This window comes from Saimiri boliviensis, chromosome 15 (assembly GCF_048565385.1).
Source record: "Saimiri boliviensis isolate mSaiBol1 chromosome 15, mSaiBol1.pri, whole genome shotgun sequence".
In the NCBI taxonomy this organism is placed as follows: Eukaryota; Metazoa; Chordata; class Mammalia; order Primates; family Cebidae; genus Saimiri; species Saimiri boliviensis.
The window spans coordinates 78,714,521-78,738,644 of NC_133463.1; the positions used below are offsets into that span (position 1 = coordinate 78,714,521).

General features: G+C 37.7%; 1 protein-coding gene across 6 annotated transcripts in view; it reads right to left on the reverse strand.

The window, feature by feature from the left end:
• The window catches only part of ASAP1 (ArfGAP with SH3 domain, ankyrin repeat and PH domain 1), a 417,488-nt gene that overhangs the window by 195,422 nt on the left and 197,942 nt on the right, over nucleotides 1-24,124 (reverse strand). For all 6 annotated transcript variants that reach the window (XM_074387136.1, XM_074387137.1, XM_074387138.1 and 3 more), the window contains one exon: nucleotides 2,268-2,340. In XM_074387136.1, coding sequence (XP_074243237.1) covers nucleotides 2,268-2,340 — 73 coding nt within the window. The remainder of the gene's footprint in view (nucleotides 1-2,267; nucleotides 2,341-24,124) is intronic.

Here is a 24,124-nt window from a genome sequence, read left to right on the forward strand (position 1 = left end):
GCTGCTGAGTGATGTGTCCAAGGGACACATTTTGAGGGAGAACATTTGGAAAAGAGTCACATGGAGGGAGCTCTCAGCATAGTAAATACAGCAGTGCCTCACACCTGTAAAGCAAGGATCTCCCTTTTGCGGCTCACAAGCTGAGAGCCTCAAGCACAAACCAACATCATCACACTACAGAGAACTGACCATTCTTCCTAAGACAAATAATGGTTCATGAAGCTCTTTAAAAAATAAGGCTGGTCAAATGTTATATGTGGAATCACTGAATTCACACAAATATTCATCTAGCTGTCCTTTCCCCTCATCTACAATTTGTTAAGCACCTACTATGTGGTAGGCAGTGTATTAGGGGTCTTAGATGGTTTCTCATTTTGTTCATACAATCCCCCACACATTTGATATTATTTTTTAAATTTACGGTGAGGAAGTGTAAGACTCCTGGAAGTTAAATCATATACTTGAACAAGTATGACAAAGCTAGGATTCAAACTCAGACCTAGACTACTTGAGTTTCTCTTTTTTAAAAGGGTATGTAGTGTTCTATTATATGTATACTATTGTTTCTTTTAATAAATCCCTTTTTTTCCTGCTCTTCCAAACCACAATCAAGGCTTCAGTGAATCTTCTTGTATATAATACTTTAAATAAATTTTTATTGGTACATAATATACATACATACAGAAAAGTACATAAATCCTAAGTTCAGCATCTGATGTATTATCAAAAAGTATACTTAACCATGTAACCACCACTAATATCAAGAAACAACAATATCAGCACCTCAGAAGCCCACTTTGTGGCATCTCCTAGTTATTTATTCCACTTGATCCCCTGAAGAGCTAATTTCAAATATAAGAGCCTAACACAAGTGTGGGAGTTCAGTGAAATAAAAGCGAAGGGCAGAAGTAATAAATCAGGTATGTAACTTAGCCCAAGACCTAAAATGACATTTGGTCACAACTACATGACTATTAGTTATCTACCTTAATGAGAAGTTAGTGTGTTATTGGATATAAAGAAATTGGGAGCAAAATGAAGGCACCAGGGTGCAAAATGTCTTAACAATTAATATTACAGAATGTCTCAGGCCTGGGGGGGGGGGGTTAAAAAACAAGAGAATATTAGGTTTCCAGTTTTTATTTGGCTAGTGATTCCCAGCTCTGATGAGACAGAAGGGCCACAAAGTACCTGAGGGTTTTGCCTTGTTCATGTTTCATTCAGCTCAATACTTTCATGATGATAACATTAAGAGGAATATGCATTTACTGAACTTCGATGACCTGGCAGACCCTTTACAGATATCAGCTCATTAAATCCCTTCAACAACTTTTTAAATAACACTATCCCCATCTTACAGAAGAAAAATGGAGGTTCAAGAAGGTGAAACAATCAGCTCAAGGTCACCTTGCTAATAAGTGGATTAACAAGAATGAAAACCCACATCTGTCCAACTTCACGGCCTGTGCTCTTTCTACTATAGCCTCCTGTCTTCCCTCCCAGGTTTTCTGTTAAGTTACAGACCACTGATGTCTTATCCGTAACACATTGGTAGGTGAGCTGGTACTACAATAATGACAAAAGATGTGAGTGAGAAACTCTGAAATCCATTTTGTTTACAAGCCTCTCCTCCACAGTGCTGGAGCCTACCAATTTTTGTGGTTACTCATTGTTTTTTTGTTTTTAAATTTATTTCCTCTTATGCATCAATGACATACTTTTACCTCCAAGCTGACAAAGTTACTAGACAAAGTTAAAACATTTGGTTACACAGGTTACCTGGCACACCTCCCAACAAAAGAAAAGATGATAGCTGGCAGGTCTGTTGAGGTCTGAATTTAATTTTTGTCCCCTCTTCTCTAACTTTTTCCACAACCATAACCAATATTGATTTTCAAATGTGTACATGTAACACTAAGGAGGGGGAAAGATTCTGATGTGTTTAACTAAGGCCACTGGGTTACAGGTTGACCAAATTCACAGAGATTTTATACACCTCATGTCACTTGTGGTAAAATAACTCATAACTCTATTAAGCACTTAAGTATATAATAAAATCCACTGCGACTAATGTTTTTTCTTCTTTCTGTTTTGGTAAGACTAATAATAGGTTTAGGCTGATAGTAAAACTTTAGAGAAAAAGAGAAATTTCTTTACCTACTTATTTTTACATTTTGTCACATTTCCTATAAACTTAACATCTTTTAAATAACTAAGAAAACTCTGTAGGCATTATTCATGTCATCCAATTTTTAGTAAGTGCTTACCTTGACCAGAATTATATATTGCTTTCACAGACTTCTTCACCTTCTGAAGGGCTGTTCTATCTTGGTCTAGAGCCTAAAAGAGAAAAAAGGAGGAAAAGATGTTAGAAGATTTGGTAAATTAAAAAAAAAAAAAAGAAAAATTCATTTGTAATTGCATTTGTTTTCCTGAGTATCAAAACAACAACAAACTGACATATTTATTAACAATGAAACATTTCAGACTTGAAGTCCCTGAGATTTGAGTAGTTATTTTTTCAGAAGTACAGTCATTTCACAAAGCTCTGTGTGAAATAGACAGCATTTTAGTCAGTCAATTACCATGCTAAACTATGCACAAGAAAATACAAGACACCTAAGAAATCTTAAGGCTTGTATTCTCTCATGTGTTTACAATCTGTTAAGGAGAAAAGGTAAGCATAGACCTGAATGGCACAATACCCCAGCAGCAGGACATATTTTAGCACCTAATGGTAATTTTAGCCAGAAAAACATTTCAAGAGGTATAATGAGTAGGAATGACCTGAAGAGCTTTTCACAGTGCTTTTAAGTTTTGGAATTTTAGGGTTAAAAAAATAAATAACTATGACTTATAGCAGTTGAATTTTAGCAATCTTTTAATTTTAAAAAGTTTGGAAAATGCCATCATTATTCTGGCAATGCTATTAAATGATTCCTTAGATGATGAATCAACACATTAATCTATTTGTGGTACAAGCAGGGTCTTCTAGGGGTCTGCTGTTGACTCTTAATCTAGGTGCAAGACATACAATTGTGTTTAGTTTGTTAAAGTTCAGCGAACTGTGCACTTAGTATAGGTATTCCTTTCTGTAAGTGTATTACACTCCAACTACAAGTTTAAAAGGGGCATAGTCAGTATACTTGGCACACTGAACTAACTTCCTAAAATAATTGTAGGCCCATTTCTGCTACTGTGGTTAGGCTAGGAATTCCCAGATGATATGTCAAGATTTGGAGGGCATGAACAATCACAGTAATAAGCTGAATAAATAAAAATTTAAAACATTAAACGTACACTTGCATCCATTAAGTCATCTAAACCTTGGAACTTCAGACCAGAAAACTGAAGCCCACAGAGGTAAGTACTTCCCTGAAGATGCCGAAAGGGGTAAACAATGGCAGCAGGCACCCACCATTCCCCTTCTGGAAAATGGTCTTTCCTACCATTTTCCTTCACCTCTTATTCTCTAGACACCAACGGCTGGCCAGGTGAGTACCCGACTCATACTGGGCTCAATGTCATCCCTAGGATTTCTGGGCTTGAAACAATGACCACAATGCTCAGTCCCTTTCTGGTCACATTGGCTTAGGACTGCCAGTGGTTCTGTTTCTAGATGTAAGGAAGAATCTGGCCAGACAGAATGACATTAACAGAGACACAGTAACAAAGAAAAGAGGTAAAGACAGTCCTCTGACTTCTTAGTTTTTGCGTCTAGCTGTCCCCAAGGCATATGTCACTGTTAACCTTCCTACAGTCTGAGTACATGAGACAACTAATTCCTTCTGTCCCAAGCCACTTGAGCTTCGAATTCTGTCACTTGTAACCACAAGTCCTAAATAACACTAGAACTAACATTTACTGAGCACTTACTACACATTGGGTATAAAGTTGATTATATTTATAAAACATAACTAATTATATAAGATGTATATGCTTTCAAATATTTTATCTCTTTGCATTGCATCTTTACAAAAACCCTGTTAAGTATCATCTTCATTTTTTCAGATAAGGAAAGGTAGCAGACCTTCAATAACTATTCACAGAAAGGGAAGGAGAAAAAGGCTTTTCCAAGGTCACAAAGTCAGAAAATGCTAATGTCACATTCCACACTTATACGTACCAAACCCCAAAGCATATACTTTCTTTACTGGGATGCTGAGACAAAAAAACAAGGTTTCCAGGCTGCAAGTTTAACACTATTTCCACCGTATCCATCACCTACATTCTAATTTTGTCACATCGATTGCCCACCTGTACTTCTGTTCAATATTTTTCTTTAAATACACTCACATCTTTTTAAAAAAATTTAAATAACTGTATTGTAAAGAGCTATGATAAAGGAAAAACCAGAGGGAAGAACTAACATTTAACAAATGCTTGGAATAAACCAGAAAGCATGCTAAGAGGTTTACATAGATTATCTCACTTAATTCTCACAAAAGTCCTGTGAAATAAATATGATTATTAAATCCATTTTATAGATGAAGAAACAGAGGCTTGGCTTAGAAAGGTTAACTTGCCCAGGGAAGCTGAGCTGGAATTTGAACCCAGGTCTTTGACAACAGAGCCTTATCTTCTAACCACTACCTAATTCTGCATTCTAATGATATCTATGATAAGCTGAAACTAAAAACAGTCTCATCATATGGGGGAGGTAGTGACTATATATCAGTTTTGAGATAAATCTGGGTTTTAAAACATTACAAGACATTTAAATTGCTAAGATTAGGAGGAAAAGAAAATGATGCAAATAAGCATTTACTTAAAAGACTGAATCCAATGGGTTTATTTTCAGATAAACTATTTTTGTGATGATCTTTTTAAAAAAATCCTAGAAACAGTCATTTATTTTTTTTCTATATTTATGATTGCTCTTTTTCCCTGATGAAAAACCTTGGGCCTTAGAGAAATTAGTTAGCTTGCCAAGTGTCACATACTAAGTAAGAGAAGAGCCATGCTTTTTCAAACATGCCACCTAATCTGCTGTGGAAGGCAAGTGCAAGTTTCCCCTGGATCTTAACATTTCTAAATTATCTTCGAGAAAGAAACAAAGATCTGCTTCTGGAATCAGTTACCTTTGGGGAAATAATGACTGAAAAGGGATGGCTGTAGGCTAACAGAAGTTAATAAGTGGGCTTTAGAGTAAACTCCAAATGAGCAAATGAATGTGGAAGATTTCAGCCGAAACATTTTTTGAGACCATCTACCTACTTTCTTTTGTTGGGGGGAGCAGGTACAGTCTCAGAATTTCTGTTGAATGTTTACCAACTTGCCTATGAACTGGTAGGGTGTAAAGTTTACCTACTTACTTTTAAAGGTTATTAAAAGCAGTCCCATTTGACAGCTATAGTCAATTAAGTCTAAGTGACAATTCTTTTTTTTAAGCTCTAGTGTGTGGCCGCTGGCAAAAAGAAGCTAAATAAAATGCACTTTTCAGAGCTTCATGTTTTAGAGCGCCAGGGGATACTGTCCTTCAACCAAACAAGGCACCCTCTAGCAGAAAGTGTCCTACGAAGCTTCATTTCCATAAATGCTAAACAACAACTGCAGTGACATCCTTTAAAATGTCATATATGTAAAATTAAATAAGGGCTAAGATAAAAATGGTAGATAATATAGGCTATAAGATTATCATTCCCAAATCATTAAAAGTATGATAAGATGTGTGTGGGCATTTCTAGGTATGCATCCACAGTTGAACAACTCAAAAGGGTGAGATGGGGGCGGTGGTGGGGAGAATGAATTAACAAATAAACGAATACAGGAGAGGGTAAAGTTGTGAGAGATTGCATCATTACTTTCTCTTTAACATTACTTAACTAAAGATCAGGAATGTTAATTGAGAATAGTACTTCCAACCTTTTTACTTTTATTTCACACATATTCCTAGCAAGTCTTGTCATTTGAATCTAGGCACAGGGAAGATTTGCAGGCTGCTGCAAATTAGAGAGAGGCTGCTGGGAAGCCATACTGATGGAAGCACTAAGTGAGAGCTGACAGCCAAAAGGATGTAGAAAAATTACACAAACTGAACCATAAGGATTGAAAAGTCCTTCAGACTTTGAGGACATGAAGGGTACCCCTCCAGGCCAAGAAGTATGCCTCAGTCACAGTGGAGTGTAAGAGCAGATATTCTCAGAGACATGTATGAATCTGATCATGCCTGCTTCCAGCTCAGGGCATTTGAACTAGCTGATTGCTCTGCCTAGAACTCTTCCCCCAAGCTCTCTAGATGACTGGTTCTTTCTTTTTACACAGGCCTCAGATTAAAGTCCTTTCCCAGCAAAAGCCTTCTAAGGACATCCTACAGTAGTGTACACCTTTGTCCCACCCAAGGGTTACTCTCAAGTGCACATCATGCCATTTTTTCCATAGTGTTATCATATCCTGAAATGATCCTGGTCATGATTTATTTGCTTTTATGGTATTTCTCTCTCTACTAGAAGAACGAAAGTTCCGTGAAAGCAGGGGCTTTGTATAACCTGCTCACAGCTAAGTTCCTATTCCCAGTGTCTAGCAGATAGTAGATGCTCAAAAATGCTTATGAAATGAAGCGACAAATGACTGAATACATAAACTCACTAGTATAATCATCTCTACAAAACAGAAAAGTAGGCAACATAAGACTTACTTTGAAAATGGTTGATAAAATAGTTCTAGATTCAGAAAACATGGTCATCTGTAATTCCTTCCCTAATGATTTTGAACAACCAAAGTTTAAAGGTATACATATCTTCTATCTATAGCCATATATGTAGAAGAGGTATGACTATCCAGTGATGAGACTAATGTCTTAACAAAACATTGCCTTAAAACAGTTATTCTGTGAATTTTCTTTAAAAATATTTTATCAAAATACATTTATGTTAACTGAGCAATGGTAATACTGCTGCCATTATTCATTATGATTGTCTATTTTAGAATTACTTTCTAAATCTATAGCACTTTCTATATACTCAAGTAGGAAAATTGCTCTTATTTTGGGTAGATTTGATTTTAGATAATAACTGTAACTCTTTGGAGCTAAATTTTATAAATATGTTTACAGAGGCAGGAAATAGTACATAACAATAAAATTCTAGCACAGAACTTCCTAGAGATATGCCAGGGTAGCAGGGAATTATATCTAACATCCAGGAGGGCTCTGAGCATTCAATATGTTAATATACCTAGAAGTGCTTATCATAAAGCCTTGAATGGAGCAGGTGCTCAAAAATGACTAGCTGTCATTACCCTCACCTCTGAAGGCGGTACCGAGTGAAACACTTGGAGCAGCGACAGCGAAACATCTTTGAAACAAATACTCATATACCAAAGTGATTTCCTTAAAAAAAAATTTTTTTTTTTTTACTCCCTTGGGGAAAAAAAAAGTGCTTCCATTTTATTGCTTTATAGGACATTCAGAGAGGTCACTTCAAAGATGCTTTTTAATAGATGCATTTGTTCCATAATCGTCACAAGGCAAATGTACTTATATGTGTTATTCCTTTAATGAGGAAGCAAGGGAATGCTACTTTGGTCTAAATTTGGTTTAGACTCTGATTACTTCAGCCTTGAGCTTGTTGGGCAATCATGCTACTTTGATGGGAGGAGGGAGAACTGCTGGGTTTAGGGATGTCTACTTAACACTTGCATAAGAGGACGAAAAAGTGACATAAGTTCTCATGCAGGCTCACAGCCAAATCAGCAAATTATTTATCCATTGTTAGGCTCTATATGCTAGAACATATACATGAATAATCACAATGTGAAGGCATAAGCTCTTTCTATGCATTCATTCCACACTGTTCCATGTGATCAAGGGTAGAGTTGTGGATAAAGGTCCTCCTCAAAAAAGGGGAGAGGTAGAGGCAAACCATACAAATGTGTGTTGTCAGCCTTCCATAACTGCAGGTTCCACAAGGGGAACTTGTGTGTGCATAGATTTTGGTATCTGCGGGGGTCCTGGAACCAATCTCTCTGAGATATTGAAACAACTGTATTTTTTCTGCTGATTTTCAGACTTGGGTTTTTACACCATTTATGTACTTACTCATCCACTCAAGTGTACCAGACGCTTCAACAGGCACCAGCCTAAGTGTCAAAACCAAATTGTGCATCTACCTCTCCTTAACCAGCTGCAGGCCTCCTCACTTCTACTTGCTACAGCAAAACAGCAGCAGCAAAACCCATTGCTAAAAGAAATGGGAAGCCCAGTAAGGCTTCTGATAGGATTGATAAAGTAAGTTATTCATTAAGCATTTATTATTGCCAGCCTGGGGCTTGCTTTATCTACACTTCTCACATCGTTCCACTCTTTACCTTGTTTTAGGTGTTTAGGTATCCGGTTATCTCCCTCCACTCCAGCAACTAAAAGTTTTGTAAGAATACCAGGACAATATTCATGTTTATTTCTTCACATAGAAGACGCTTTGTAAGGATTCCCTGACATGGAGACATGAAGACACACGCGCGCACACGCGCGCGCACACACACACACACTCTGCTTGCTCTCTCTCTCTGGAGGAAGAAAGGAAAGATGAATGAATTCACTGTCCTTCCAGTAAAACGAAGTCCTCGCTACTGCCTGCAAGGCCCTATGTGACCCAGCCCTCTGCCTTCTCTCCTCTGTTCCCACATCCTCCACTACTCATTAAGTTCCAGCCACACCTATAGTTTTTCTAACCCCAGTGCACTAGTCCTGCTTTAGAGCTTTTACAATTGCTGACCTCTCATCTAAAATCTTTTTCTTAAAACTGTCTTTGCCTAAATCTAAACAAGCCTGGCCTGTACCTTCAGTTTTTTTTTTTTTTTTTTTCTGGCATTCAGCTCAAATGTCGTCTCAAAAGGACATTCTGACCACCCAACTCACCGTCACTCTCTTGCTTCCTAAAAAGCACTAACACTCTCTGAAATGATCTTATTGGTATGCTCCTACGTTTACAATCCGTCTGTCCCAATAGAATGTCATCTCTCAAAGAAGGTAGTACTATTCTGTTCATGGCAATGTCACCAGCACTGGAAATGATAAAAGATGCTCAGTAAATATCTATTAATTTTTTATGTTCCCTTCTTTTCACAAGTATTGATCTACTAAATTCATTTAAAAAACTTGTGTTAAGTCACTGATCTGGCTGGAGTGCTGAATCAAGGGTGTGCAGATCATTCTGTTGTAACCTTCATATCAAGACTAAAAGGCCCCAACAGGTAGCATGGTATCAGGCTTACTAGAGCAGTCAGTGGAAGCTGACTGAATGAACGAGCAAACAAATGGAAGGTGAAAGAATGAAAGAAAGTATGAATGGAAGAATGAAAGATAGAATGAATGGTGAAAGAAAGAGTATCTCTCTTAAGTCTGTTTCTGACATCTGAGGACCTGTCGGTGGCTGTAGTTAAACTGGCCTGTTGCCGTGCCCTCTCCTATACTAGTAAATTGATGGTCCCAGAATCTTCTGACTACTTGAAACTAAACAAGAATGCCCATTCCTGGAGACTGTGGAAGAATCCAAAATGACCATGAGGGGACAACGAACGCTCCCAAAGCAGATTTGTCTCCTCATTTGAAAGAGTAAGTGCAGTAGCCACAAATGAAATTAAAACCCAACTAGTCTGAAAATACTTCTCATCATTTCTCCTCACTAGAATTATCTTTCTGTGCATTCACCCACCCAGCAAACATTTACTAAGCATTGGCTAGGAACTAGGCTATAAAGACACAGAAGTGACTGAAACATATCCTGTCTGTATGGCACACCTTTAGAAGAACAAAGTAAGTTTCATCGGGTTCCAGGAATAACAAAAAGAAGGTTGGAAAGGAATTAAGGAGAGAAGAAGGGAGCTAACCAAGAACGTCCCCTGTGGGTCAGGCGCTGCCCTAGATCATCTCCATCTTCAACGCGTACGATCCTGGAGGAGACGACAGCCACGGCATTCTACCTGACACTCCTCTTGGAACAAGGCAGGAGGGAATGGGAGTAAGGGTGCAGATAGGAAAGACAAGTTGGGGCAGAGAGAAGCAGAACAGAAACAGGAACTCGAAGTACAGCCCCAATTACAGCAGTTTGAGGAGTTGAGGCGTGGAGTGCTAAGAATCATCCTGTGTAACTATAAGACACCCACAGTTAGTGGGGTTCAACCAGGAAACAGTAGTGCCAAATACTTGCCAACAGAGGAAGAGGGACCTGGCAGTAGCAGCTTATATGAAAGGAAGAGGTAAAGATGTTATCATTTGTTAGTTTCAAAATTAATATGAGTTGAATGAGGCTGCCATGAAGGGGAAATGACCAACCTAAAATAAAATTTGATTTGCATAACACAGCCAAAAAATGGAAAGTTTATATGTTATCAGTAAATGAAAGTTTTAAGCTGTTTATCTATGCTGTTTTAGACTATAAGAAGTGCCCTTAAGATTCTCCTGTGTTTATAAAGATTTCTATCAGAAACATTTAATGTCTTCTCCAATACCTACAGCTTAATGGTTGCATAGTTCTCAGCTGGAATTTGACTCAAGAACAGCAAAGACCTATAGTTCCTAAACTTTGAAGGGCTTGGGCCCCACTTAACAAGTTACTTCACAGTTCAGATCCATGGCAAAAATTCAACATACCACCTTCTGCCAATACCTCCTAAAGAATTCTAAGGTTCTAGTCCATGCAAGAAAATACCACTAAGCTATCTAGGAGCCAAAGAAAAGCTACTGCATAAAACTGTAGCTTGCAAAAGTCTGCTTTCCTATATAGGCATAAATTATATGTCAGGTGTGTATACATTTTGAGGGCAGGGCCTAAGCTAGGCCCAGAGTAGGGATCAATAAATATGAGTCAAATAAATCTGATTCTATATTAAAAGCATCAAGAATTAAAGCTGTACAGAAGGAAACAGGAATTCAATAACGCTGCTGTTTATTTCTCATGTACTATTTGTTTTAAAGCCTTAGTGTTTATTCCAATCACTTAAAGGAAGCACCATTTTAAGGTAAATACTGTAATATATATTTTTTGTTTGGGTAGCATATGTAGAAATATTCACTTTCGAATCGCCCTAGGACTCTTAGAGGTTCACAAGCCTCATCTTGCCTTTCAAAAGTCAGTCACATCTATCACATATCAATGATGAAATCATTTTATGATCATTTATGAAAATTTAGGACCTGAATGAAGCACACTCCTCTCAAGTAGTCACTGTGAGTTGTAAATGAAGCCTTACAAAGTCCTACACTTAACATAGGCAAAAGGAAGCCACTGTGGTGAAGGGCTTGACTCCCTCCCTCCCTCCCCACCACCTCCCACCCCACAAATGAGAAAAGCAGACTTTAAGAGAAAGTAGTTGAGTGAGGGGAAGGTATAGGCCTCATATCATATTAACAATCTTTTCATTAAACAACTCTGCCTTTTGTACCAATGGCAGAATCCAGCAATGTGTACAGAGAAAGGAAAATACATCCCCTTCAGGACCCTTGATATGATTTGGCTCTGTGTCCCCACCTAAATCTCAAGTCAAACTGCAATCCTCACATGTCAGGGGAGGGGCGTGGTGGGAGGTAACTGGATCATGGAGGTGGTTTCCCCCATTCTGTTCTCATGACAATGAGTGAGTTCTCATAAGATCTGATGGTTAAAAAGTGTGGAACTTCCACTGTCTCTCTCTCGCCCCTGTGGTCTCATGAAGAAGGTGCTTGCTTCCTCTTCACCTTCTGCCATAGCTGGAGGTTTCCTGAGGTTTCTCCAGCCATGTGGAACTGTGAGTCAATTAAACTTTTTCTTTATAAATTATCCAGTCTCAGGTAGTTTTTTATAGCATTGTGAAAACAAAGTAATACAACCCGTAAAGTCAAACCTGTCACCCTAGAGAAGTACAGCCGTTCCACCTGTTCCACACATCTCAATCTACCTCTTAGGGCTAAACTAAGTCTTGCTTTTCTCTGTACCTAATCAGTAGAATCCTTGATGGTCCCACACCATCTGATCTGGCACTAAGTTACTACAAGTACCCATAGTTCTAAGTGATCATCAATGCTATAGAACTCAACTATCATTTGTTAACAGGTCCAACCTTTGTCTCTTGGAAGAAACAGAGCCTACTCTTGCAGCAAGCCACCATGTTGAGAGGTATAAAGCCATGGCTACAAACACAATGTGACCCTGATCAAGTGAGTCACCCTCTCTGATACTAAAGGTACTGTTAATGCCTTTCTCATGTAATACCTGTAACAGACATGTGTTTGCTTCTTGTTCTCCTTTTCCCAATGGTCCTCAGAGTCTGATCTTAGCTCTTTCTTCCCTCTCTTCTCCCCAATATTGATGATAAAATGACAATGTGACATTGTCATTAATCTTGTATCATCTTATATAATCATCACAATAACTTATAAGTTTTCTACTACCTATGCTTTACAGATAAGAAAACTGAACATCAGAATGGCCCTTAGATATGCAGCTAATAAGAGAGCCAAGATTCCAAAGCAGTCTTCCTGATCCCAAGGTCTGTATTAATAACCATGTTGCTCTCCAACTCTTCAACCTAACACAATGGGGTTCAAAAGATGGAGGATCCTTAAAAAAAAATCAACCAAGGAAGGATTCATTAATCAGGCCACTAGAAAATTAGTTTCAAAGACCCTCTTCCTTCCCATTCCAGGGCGCTCCATGTAAAGCCGCTAAAGAGTAGATGAGATAAAACAAACAAATGAGTAGATGAGATAAAAAACAAAGTAGAAAGGAGTCAATATACAGCTCACTGTGGTTGTGCCACCCAAGCAAGTCAGACTTGAGCTGCCCATCAGCCATTTCACATAGGTCTATCTGCTAAATACTTTGCTCAGCACATCGAGTGTCAGCTAAAACCACAGAGGGGCTTTCCACTTAGCTTCAGGCAAACTCTGGGAACTACAGCCTTTGTGGACTTCACAAAGTGAGAACTAGAGTCTTGACGATGTGCCTCATTTTCACTAAACCTGATTGGTGGCACATGTACCTGCACATAGAAAATAAGAATATAAATAACCAACCACAATACCACGTGGAGATGCCCAGGCTTGTGAAAGCTTCCAGGTGCCTTTTAAAATACTGGTGACTTACTGAAAAACACCACTGAGGGGGATTGATTGGTAGAAAAATCCTTGAAAAGAATTAGAGGGCTTATCCACAGGATCTGAGAGAAAACAGGAGCTTATTTATCAAAGAGGAATAGTTCATCTACTTGGTATTTCGAATCCTAACTCTGGCCCATTGAGAAGTCACTCAAGCATTTAGTCTGTGCTGAGGAATGTGGCTGAGGGAATGAACAGGCAGATATGGCTCCTCCATCTACAAAGACCTATATCTCCAGGCATCAAGTCTGTTCTAGATGTTCAAGACAAGAAAGTTTTCTTCTTCAAGGTGGAGGAGACAGAGAACAACCATGTGCATGTCAACATTCTGAGAAAAGAGGCCCTTGGTGTTAAGAATCATCAAAGAGATCAGATGTCTGAAAACAAGTGGCCACAGGAGGATGAAGAGAGAACGCTGGGACCCATCACACAGGGAAGAAAGGGCCATGGTAAAGAGACTGGATTTTATTCTGGAGGCTGTAGATTGGCCAAGATGGAGCCTCTAGGGTTTTAGAAAAAAGAAGTAATTAGCTTTGACCTTGAGAAAAATGACACTGGCTGTTTTGGTGAAAATGGAAGGTAAAGGGGCAAGATTGGAAAGGCAGGGGACAAGCTGAACTTCTCTGAAGTATTTCTGTTGTTGGTTAATCCACTTCCACCTCCTGGACCACACCCCAAACTCAAGGTTTCCTCAAATCTTCTCTTCCTCCTCCATGTCTATATAGTACACAGTGATGGCACGAAGATGTCCAGCTGGACACCAAAGTCACATTCCTCGTTTAACCCTCTGTATCCAAAAGGCCACAAAATTCTGCCAGTTCAATCTCAGCAGCATTTCTTTTTTTGTTATTGTTTTCTTTCTGTTTTTTAGAAACAGGGGGTCTCACTAGGTCACCTGGCTAGATTCAAACTCCTGGGCTCAAAGGATCCTCCTGCCTCAGCCTCCAGAGCAGCTGGACTACACAGTGTGTGCCTCTATGTCAAGCTGTTCTGCAGCATTTTTGAAACCCATTCCATGGGCTCCTGCCTTTAGGACTTAACCATGCCCCAGCCAGGTACGTCTACATCCTCTAGCAGTTCATCCTCCACCCATTCATCTTCCTCACAATTGCAGAGTGTTTCTAAATATGTCTAGTCATGTCATTCTCTGGCTTTAAAACAGAATAAAGTGGAACCCCCAACCACGGCCCATAGAGCCCTTCTTTGTCTCACCTCAAACTACTTTCGCAGACTCCCTTTTGCAGCCAGCCCACTCCTGTCACTGTGACTTTCCGCTTTATATTCCTGGCTCTCCAAGTTCATCATGTTCAAACATACCAGGATCTTTTTCTGGCTTCTATGACTCTGGAGATGTTAATTCTCGTAGGTAAAATTTTCTCTTTTCTGAACAGTACTTCTGCCTTTCACCTTTTTCTCCAGTGTCTTCTTATCAATTTTACAAACTCTTGTTCAACCTTTAAGATTGGATTTTATCACCCAATAAGAAAGTTTCACGGCCCCACTTCCTCAATCAAGAAATAATCTCTCTTCATTTACTAGTGTTATGAGAGCACCTGCCAGGTTATAATGACATTTTCCTCACATTTTCAACTTGGCAAAGAATAGTTATTAATTTTTTAAGATACCAGACACACATATGTATGTGTTTGTCTATGTATTATTTCCTCCCACTTGTACAGCCAGCTTGCTGGTCCTGCACCCCAGGGTGTAGAAGATCTAGATGTGCCCAGTGCACAGAAACTGGAACCGTCTAAATTTGACTGCCCCTCAGATGTCTCTGGTTTTCAGCTTCCTGTGGAAATGTGTAAGACTAGACCAATCTGCAGTCTCTTCTGGCTCTGATTTCTGAAAATCAAGTATTTTCAAATCCTAGGAACATTATTCTTCTGTTTTAACTCTCTTAGCATGCTAGATTTTCTTTTAAATGAAAGACATTTTAATTTAATAAAGTAACACAAATAGCATCAACATGGAAATATATCTGGGAAAGTATCTAATACTTAAGATTGCTACGCAGTTAAAAAGATGGGCCATAGTGTCAATCTCAGATTCTAATTCCAGCCATTTCTGTGTCCCTATTTTGCTTCCTCTGACCTCTGAAATATTGTGAAAAGTCCACCTTGAATTTAATATTCAAAGACCTCATTAATCTAAGAAGACAAGCATTAATAATCCCTTTTTGGAGATGAAGAAATTGAGTCAGAAAGTAGGGATCCAGGGCCAAAAAACCAGTAAATGGAAAAATCAGGATTTTAACCCTGGAACGTTTAATTCCAAAGTCTGTGCTTTCTGCCATGTCTGGCTGCTTCTCCAATTAAAAAACATGTTTTATTCTACTTTCTTTTTTACATCCAAGTATGGCACATGCTAAGCTTACTATAGTTGGTTCGTCTCTCTAGCTTCTGAGAACAGAAGTTTGAAGGGAATACAAGCTGTAAGCCACTGGTGACTTCTCCACTTCAGTTATGAGTTTAGACCCAACTGTTTACTCATCAAAACAAACCTCAGAGCTGCCAACCCCAGATCTGGTCATTGCGGGTTTTTGTTTTTGTTTTTTTTTTTTTTTAAGTAAGGAGAGAGAGACCTAATTTGGCAGAAGAGATCAAGAAGCCCCGGCTATACTTTTGCATAAAGATGATTACTAAAAATGAAGAATTGCTTCTCATGAAAAAAACTGATGGAGTTAAAAAAAAAAACAATCAAATGAATTAAAACAGCAGTTTCTCTACTGCAATTTGCAGAAAACTGTTTCTGAGAGATGTGGGTAAGTATTCTGGAGAAAAGGAATTAATAGTAAATTTGGAAAATACTACATTCTAACGATATCTTTTTCCTAGAGATATTGAATGCATATCAGGCTATCAAAGACTAGAATGTTTATTATTATTATTATTATTATTATACTTGAAGTTCTGGGGTACATGTGCAGAATGTGCAGGTTACATAGGTATACACATGCCATGGTGGTTTGCCACACTCATCAACCCATAACCTACATTAGGTATTTCTCCTAATGCTATCCCTCCCCTAGCCCCGGTATGTGATGTTCCCTCCTTGTGTCCATGTGCTCTATTGTTCAATTTCCACTAATGAGTGACAACATGTGGTGTTTCATTTTCTGTTATTGTGTTAGTTTGCTGAGAATGATGGTTTCCAACTTCATTCACATCCCTGCAAACGACACGAACTTGTCCTTTTTTATGGCTGCATAATATTCCATGGTGTATATGTGTCACCTTTTCTTTGTCCAGTCTATCACTGATGGGAATCTGGGTTGGTCCCAAGTCTTTGATAGTGTGAATAGCGCTAAAATAAACATACATATGCATATGTCTTTATAGTAGAATAATTTACAGTCCTTTGGGTATATCCCCAGTAGTGGGATTGCTGGGTCAAATGGTATTTCTAATTCTAGATTCTTAAGGAATCACCACACTGTCTTCCACAATGGATGAACTAATTTACACTCTCGTCAAGGAAAAGCATTCCTACTTCACTACTTCCTCTCCAACATGTGTTGCTTTCTGACTTTTTAATGATCACCATTTTAACTGGCATGAGATGGTATCTCAACGTGATTTTGATTTGCATCTCTCTAATGACCAGTGATGATGAGCTTTTTTTAATATATTTGTTGGCTGCATAAATGAAAGACTGGAATGTTTCAACGAAACATGTTTAACTCTATATTCCAGCAATTCTCAACCAAGATAATGTAAATAATTAAATACGCAATTACAATCAGAATACCTAGCTTTGTTCTTATTTTTGTACACCTGCAGAACAATGTTTTTTGGAACACCAATCTAGAACACTAATTTTTTAAAAAATTGGCCAGGCGCAATGGCTCACACCTGTAATCCCAGTTCTTTGGGAGGCTGAGGTGGGTGGATCACTTGAGGTCAGGAGTTCAGGACCAGCCTGGTCAACATAATGAAACTGCGTCTCTATTAAAAATATAAAAATTAGCCAGATGTGGTGGTGGGCACCTGTTACCCAGCTACTCGAGAGGCTGAGGGAGAATTGTTTGAACCAGGAAGGAGGAGGTTGCAGTGAGCCAAGATTGAGCCACTACTCTTCAGCATGGGCAACAGAGTGAGACTCTGTCTCAAAATTAATAAGTAATAAATTAATTTTAAAAAACTGAACAAAGTTAGGCCTCAAAAAATAGAGATTATGTACATCAGCTAAAGAGGTCCACAATTTTCTAATGTCAACAACAGATACTATTAGGAAAAAGATAAATAATTGCAATAAATGTTTACAGAATAAGCAAAACTAAGACAAAAGAACTAAGAGGGAAAACTACAACAAAAATCATGCATTAGAGATGTCAAAATTGACATCTCAAATATATACTTAGGATGTGGAATTCTTATGCTGCTGCTATAGAGACCTAGAAGAACAGAGGGACAAAAAACATTAACACAAGAAACTAAAAATAGCCAACATATGCAAATAATTTCAATCGCACTGACAACTTTTAAATTCCACATGGAACAATAATAAAATGTCTTTTTATCTTTCTAAAGCTGTAAGAAATAGAAACAAACAAAAAACTCAGTGACTGGAAAGGCTTTGGAGAAATGGCCACAAACCATATAGTAGACAAATTATATTTCAAGTCACAAAACCACCCTTACATTTGAAACAGTAATCCCAGTCCTGATAATTCCTTTCAAAACAACTGCTACCATATCCTCAATAATAAACAAAGGATATGTTGCTCTAAATCATCAATCATCAGCAGTGTTTTATAGAAAGTTAGAAGTAGCCCAAGTCCAACAACAGTGAAATGGTAAACTAAAGAGTAATAGAAAGGACCCTATGGTTATTAAAAATTACGTATGTAACAAATTATAACAGACAAAGGTCTATCATTTATTATATAATAATGTTAGCAGATATTATAAAATATCTTAATTTAGAATGTAAAGTTACATGTATTATAATAATGTAAATTATCTAGAAATGTAAAGTGCAGAGACTTACCTACAGATGTTTAAAAGTTGTGCTATGTTGTAATTAGGAAAATTTTTTGTTTTAAAATGATTTCCTTATACAATATTAAAAGATTGATTCAGTACTTACAATATTTTTAATCCTCTTAACAGTGTCTTATAATACATGTAATGCTTGCTTTTTCCTGAGCAATTTCAAAGGACCCAACAATATGTTAACTTTCATAGAAAACAAGGAAGAAATGGTATATACTCTCAGTAATCTCCATGTTGCCTTGAAAACTATACATTTAAAAAATTAGTAGTATATTGTGTTTCAAGAGCTCCTGTCTGGGTTGCAAAAGAAAACTGTAATCATGGCAATTACCTTGTGAACCTCTAATTTCTGTTGTAGTTCTAAAGTTTCGGAGTTAGCACACCCACCCACGAGCACCATGGCTTTTTCATCTTGATGCAATTTCAGTTCCATTCTTGGGAAAATAATAATTATAGGTACAACAAGGTATTTAAAGACCAAAAAAAAAAAAAATGCTCATGAGAATACCACTTCTATGTTAAAACACAGCGAGAGTTCCTTAAAAGAATTAAAACTTAGACTGGAAAGAAGTTTCCTGAGTCACATCTTTTTAGGATAGTAAGAACTTATAGGATCCTACTTCAACGGACAACAGATTGGAACAGATTGGGAACCACCGAGCCTTTTAGCTTCCCACCAGTTCTAAGATCCCATAATGTCCTAATAAACCTGTTTGTCTGGGTCTTGGCCTAAACGATTCAAAATATGTTACGGATGGCTCACAGTCATTCAGGCTTAGTTGCACAATCTTATCTGAGATGGAAAATCACATAGCTACCGACTAGATGCTGGAATTTAAATAACATGGTTTGGAGCACAAAATCTAGAGCCAAACTGCTTGTGGTCAAATCCTAGCTCCACCACTTACTTACACAACCTGGGCCAGAAACTTAACCCAGCTGTGCCTCAGTCTCCTTCCTCCGTAAAACAGGGAAATTTATAGTAATTGATCTCATAGATTTATAAGGATTAAGTGAAGAAACCCATAAAAAGTACCTTAGAATGGTACTTGGAAGAGAGCAAACCCTCAATAAATATTAGGTAGAATTTGCAGATGCATATACTTTAATTTTTTTTCCCCCCAAGGTTCCAAAGATACATAGTTAGCAAGAACAAATTTTATGGGAATGGTGGTGCTACTATAGTAGGAAAAGAAAAGGGAGATGCAGATACAAAGCCTTCCACTGAGCAAGCTCTTTAGATTAGTGATCTCCTAGAAGGAAGCACACAAGTCAGTCCGCTGCAGTGTGGGAAGAAAAATATTATAACTTCTGTTTGCAGTTCTTATGTTGTATAATTATATGGCATTAGCACAGAAAAGTATAGGTATATATATTTACATATATGAAGACGAAATGCATGCTCAAAAGGCTTTACAAATGAGATGTACAAAAGTTTGGGAACCACTGCTGTTAAGGAACTTAAGATTTTACTTTTTCTTAAATATTTCTGGTAAAAAAAAAATATGACAATAATGACCAGCTTGGCCAATATGGTGAAACTCCATCTCTACTAAAAATACAAAAATTAGCTGGGTGTGGTGGCAGGTGCCTGTAATCCCAGCTACTCGGAAGGCTGAGACAGGAGAATCTCTTGAACCCAGGAGACAGAGGTTGCAGTTAGCCGAGATTGTGCCATTGCACTCCAGCCTGGGCAACAAGAGTAAAACTCCATCTCCAAAAAAAAAAAAAAGACAATAAAACTTCTTGGCCCTATACATACAGAATAATTCAACATGTAGTTACTGACTGCCATCAATGCTTATAAGCATTATGGGAAAGGGAGTAAGATGTGACAAAAACGAAGGCCAGGAGCTATCGATTGTCTATACAGAGAGACAGCAACAACAGTGCCCACTGTTTAAAGGCTACTACCAAAGATGCCAATGGGTTTTTCTTTTTAAAAATATTTTAGACATTTTTATTTAATAAATAAATTTAGTAAATAGCATTGTAAAAAGTGAACTGTTAAAATTCAAGGCACTTAATAACGCGACCAGTATAAAACAAGATGGGCAATTCAAACGGTGAGAAGTAATCATACAGTGGTCTGTTAGGGCACAAATTCAAGGTAAGACTTGGGTAAGTGACAGCTGTTGCATGAACTACAGCACAACTTCACTTGTTCATTAAAAAGGAAAATCAGTTAAAACTTCAAAGAGAAAGTACATATAAAAAAGTTTTACCCCAATATTGTAAACAAATACATTGAAAAATGAGAAGAGATGATAAAAGGCACCAGACATTAAACAAAATAAAAGTAATAAAATTCAACTCAAAAGGTCCCCATTCAGAGAATGGTTTGTAAATAATGACTTTTATGTAAATAGTGCTAAATCAAGGACCCTTTAGCAGAAAATTTCTCGGTAATTTTACCTAAGGCTTGAATTTGTAAGGAGAAGTTAACAAAACATTAAGTAACTCTTAAAATGGTACACTCATTTTAAAGCTATCCGTTTTTCCTTCCTAACTCTCTGAATGGGTTTAAGTCGCAACAACTAATCCAGTAAGTTTGAACTTAGAACTACCATTATACAAAAATAAAATAATACCTTATATCTTGCCATTTTTACCATTGTGCTTGTGACTTTCCCAACTGCCGAAATATTATCCCCATCTTTCCTTTCCAGGAAAATTAAGGGTCTCTAGAGAGGCTGAGTGACTTTCCACATAAGTAATAAATGTCTCAAAACTCATCTCCCAAATAAAAATTTAGTTTTTAAAAAATTATTCAGTTCAGAGATCTCCCATAACCTTAAAGATATAAAGATACCATACTGCTAAAAGCAAATAAAAATAGATATTTAACTCCTAAGTCTATTTCCTACTTATCACAAGGCACTTAGGACACCTGCTACTGACAAAAAGAAAAACTCAAGACAAGTTCCTTTTTGTATTAAACACAACACCCAGCTACCTAAAAATCTTAAACTTTAGCCAGAACTCTGCCTCTCTAAAACACTACTTTCTTTTTTGTTGGCTTCCTATCTGTGTTCATGTACATGTTCTCTATGTACCTAATGACTGTTTTATGGGCAACCAGTATTCTGCTTTTTTCACTTAACATGAAGTTGCAAATATCTTATTTCCTGCATGTGCATGGCCACTTCAGCACCTGCATAGCATTGTATCACTGTGACATATCATCTGTCTCCTATTCATTCCTGTCAAAAAACTTAATGAACAGTTTTTCCACTTTCGTAACTAACAGTCTTGATTAATAAAGCCTAAGTTTCAGGATGAATGTCAAATAACAAAAAGTAGCTTTTATGAAAAATAATTTTATGTGTTTAAAAGTATGATTGTGAATTATCAGTAGGTACAGTACTAATGTTATTTTTTCAGATAATAATAATTTATGTCCCTAAGTCCCAACACTGACAAAAAGTCTTACATTTCATTTTTGACTTCTAAAAACTGGTCACATACCAGAGATGTCACAAAAAATCTAACTAATCCTCTTGCAAATTACATGTGAGTGCAATTTAGGATATGGTTAATTCAAAGTAAATGCATCTTAAAAGGGTCCAGTGGCTAATGTGGACCCCTGCTCCCAACACCTACCCTCCCCCCTCCACACACAGAACAGTTGGTCCTTAACATGTACTCTTTCAAACAAAGCTCCCTCAGGATGGCCAATTCAGGCAAAATGTCTCATTAGGAAGAGAATGAGAGAATGTTCACAGACCCAGGGACCTAATGATTCAATATTAACTTGAGGAAGAGAGGGATGAGTTACCAAACTTTGTCCTGAAGCACTAATGAACATTATGTTCTACAAGGTATTGTTTCCATATACATAAATCTTCCTGTTCACAAGAGTTAAAGAAGTTTTCTACAAATTAAACCCTTTTCCTCGAAGATGCACATTAGCACTTCGGAGATGTTTTCCTCAAAAAGGTCAGGTTTTCTGTCACAACGTAACTACATTTATTTATACACAGTTTGGCTAACGTTTCACAAAGCAGTACTCTGGAGGACTTGGTATTAGGCACAGAACTTCATGAAGAATATTTCACTTCATAAGCTTCTGCTTGATAGATCTGATAAAGAAAAAAAGATTTAGAAACTTTGACATATTTAGAATATACCTAAATTTGAGTAATAGTCACTGAGATCACTATTTCTCAAAATCTGTGCCCAACTAGCCCAATTAATGCTGTTGGGGACAAAAAGAGATCTGGCTAGTAAAGTTTGGAAATACTCCAAAACTACATCTCCTTTCAAAAATTCAAAAAGCTTTAATATACCAAAAGCTCACTAAATTCCTATTTTTAAAAAAATGTTTTTTAACTTTAAACTTTAACACAGTATTTTCTAAACTTATTTGGCCTCAAGAGCACCTCCCCATTATTTTTTAGAAGTACCTACTAATCTCAGAACTAGTTCTCCATACAACACATTAATTACACACGCTTGAACCATAATATTCCAGCAAATCTGTTAGAGCAGAGATTGCAAACATGGGGCCCAAAATCGAAATTCAAGTTGCTATGGGTGTTTTACATGGCCAGTATAACGTAAATTTGTATATGAGTGTATAAACATTTCAAAACTTGGGATATTTAAAATAAAAAATTAAAAGATCAGCTTTTACTACAGAAGGTCTTGGTTGATTGGAATTCACCTTTTTCCAGCAACAACAGTCAGTGGACCTATAGAGGAGATGTCTTTCTAGGTTCTCCAGCTGCCACTGACCCAGTCGCTGACACCTGGTGCCAGGTCCATGATGGAAGATGTTAGGGCACGTTTGGAATGCTTGAGGAGAAAAGTCAATTGTCAACCAGCCCATCCCCTGCAGTCTACCTCCTCCACGAAGCATATGACCCAGGATAATTTGTCAAGGACAGTCCCTGTTTATACCCATTGCCCTGGCATATTTAACACAGCCACCTTCACTCTTGCCCCCTTTTGAAGCAGTTAAATGTACGCTCTAGCTGTGAAGGTGTCACAGACCACCCTGATATTCACTTAACTTCCTCCACCCTTAAGTCCCATGGATGTTTTAAACGGTGAGTGCATCCTTCATTACTTCCCAGTTGTTTCGTGTGAGTGTAGTGGAAACGACAGAGACAAGAGCCCAGATGACTTGGTCTGCGTTTGAGCTCTACCTCTGAAGGGCTCTGTGAGTTGTGTGTCTCCTACTCCCTTTGGGAATGAGGATCTTCATCCCACTATTTTACAGGGTTAGTGGAAGGTTCAGAGATGCTTATCAGTTCTGAGACTGTATCTCCATGACATTATGACTGTCTCACACACATCTCTCATACTCCAAATGGAATGGTTTTGGGTTCTTACAGTAAATACGTAACATACACGGTGACTGACTGATTTGCTGACTTCTTCCCTGCAAAACTGAGGAAATGTCCTTGTTTCAATTCCCATGTTTCTTATGCCTTCTCTATTTCCTTCGCCCCTAATTTTGGGGCAAGTGGTAGGAAGGCCTTTTCCCTACTGGCCCCATTGATTCCAAAAATAAATTCCAGAGGAGCATGTGTCCATTTGCTTATGGTATTTTAATTTTTTGAAGGCTGGGGGTAAGAAGAGAACTCTCTAAAGCAAAAAAATAAATAAATCTCCCCACAGAGTATGGTTCACAAAATTCATGACCTGAGCTGATCTGAAAAATAAAAATCTGCCTGCATTTTAGAAAATAAAGTAATGACTCACTAAAATGGGCTGGATTTTTTCCTCTGTGCCTTGGGATTTCTAAATATCAGAGAATTTCCCTTGGGATTTTCCCCATCAGTCTTTATTTGCTCCCAAGAAGCTTCCAACATTCTTCTATTTTCTACTCCTTTTAAATCTGTTCTCTTTATTTCAGCTAATAACAAGTTATTCCTCACAAGTTCCTTCTATGAAAAGAAAACCTCAAAGTAGATGCTAAAATGCTTAAAACTCACTTTAAACCCTTGCCAGGCCTGTTTTGTGAGACTACACTGAAATCACCCTGGATGCAAGGTCTCTCCTGCTGACTTTTAAGTTTGTAGATGGACAGATCAACAAAAAAGCAGAG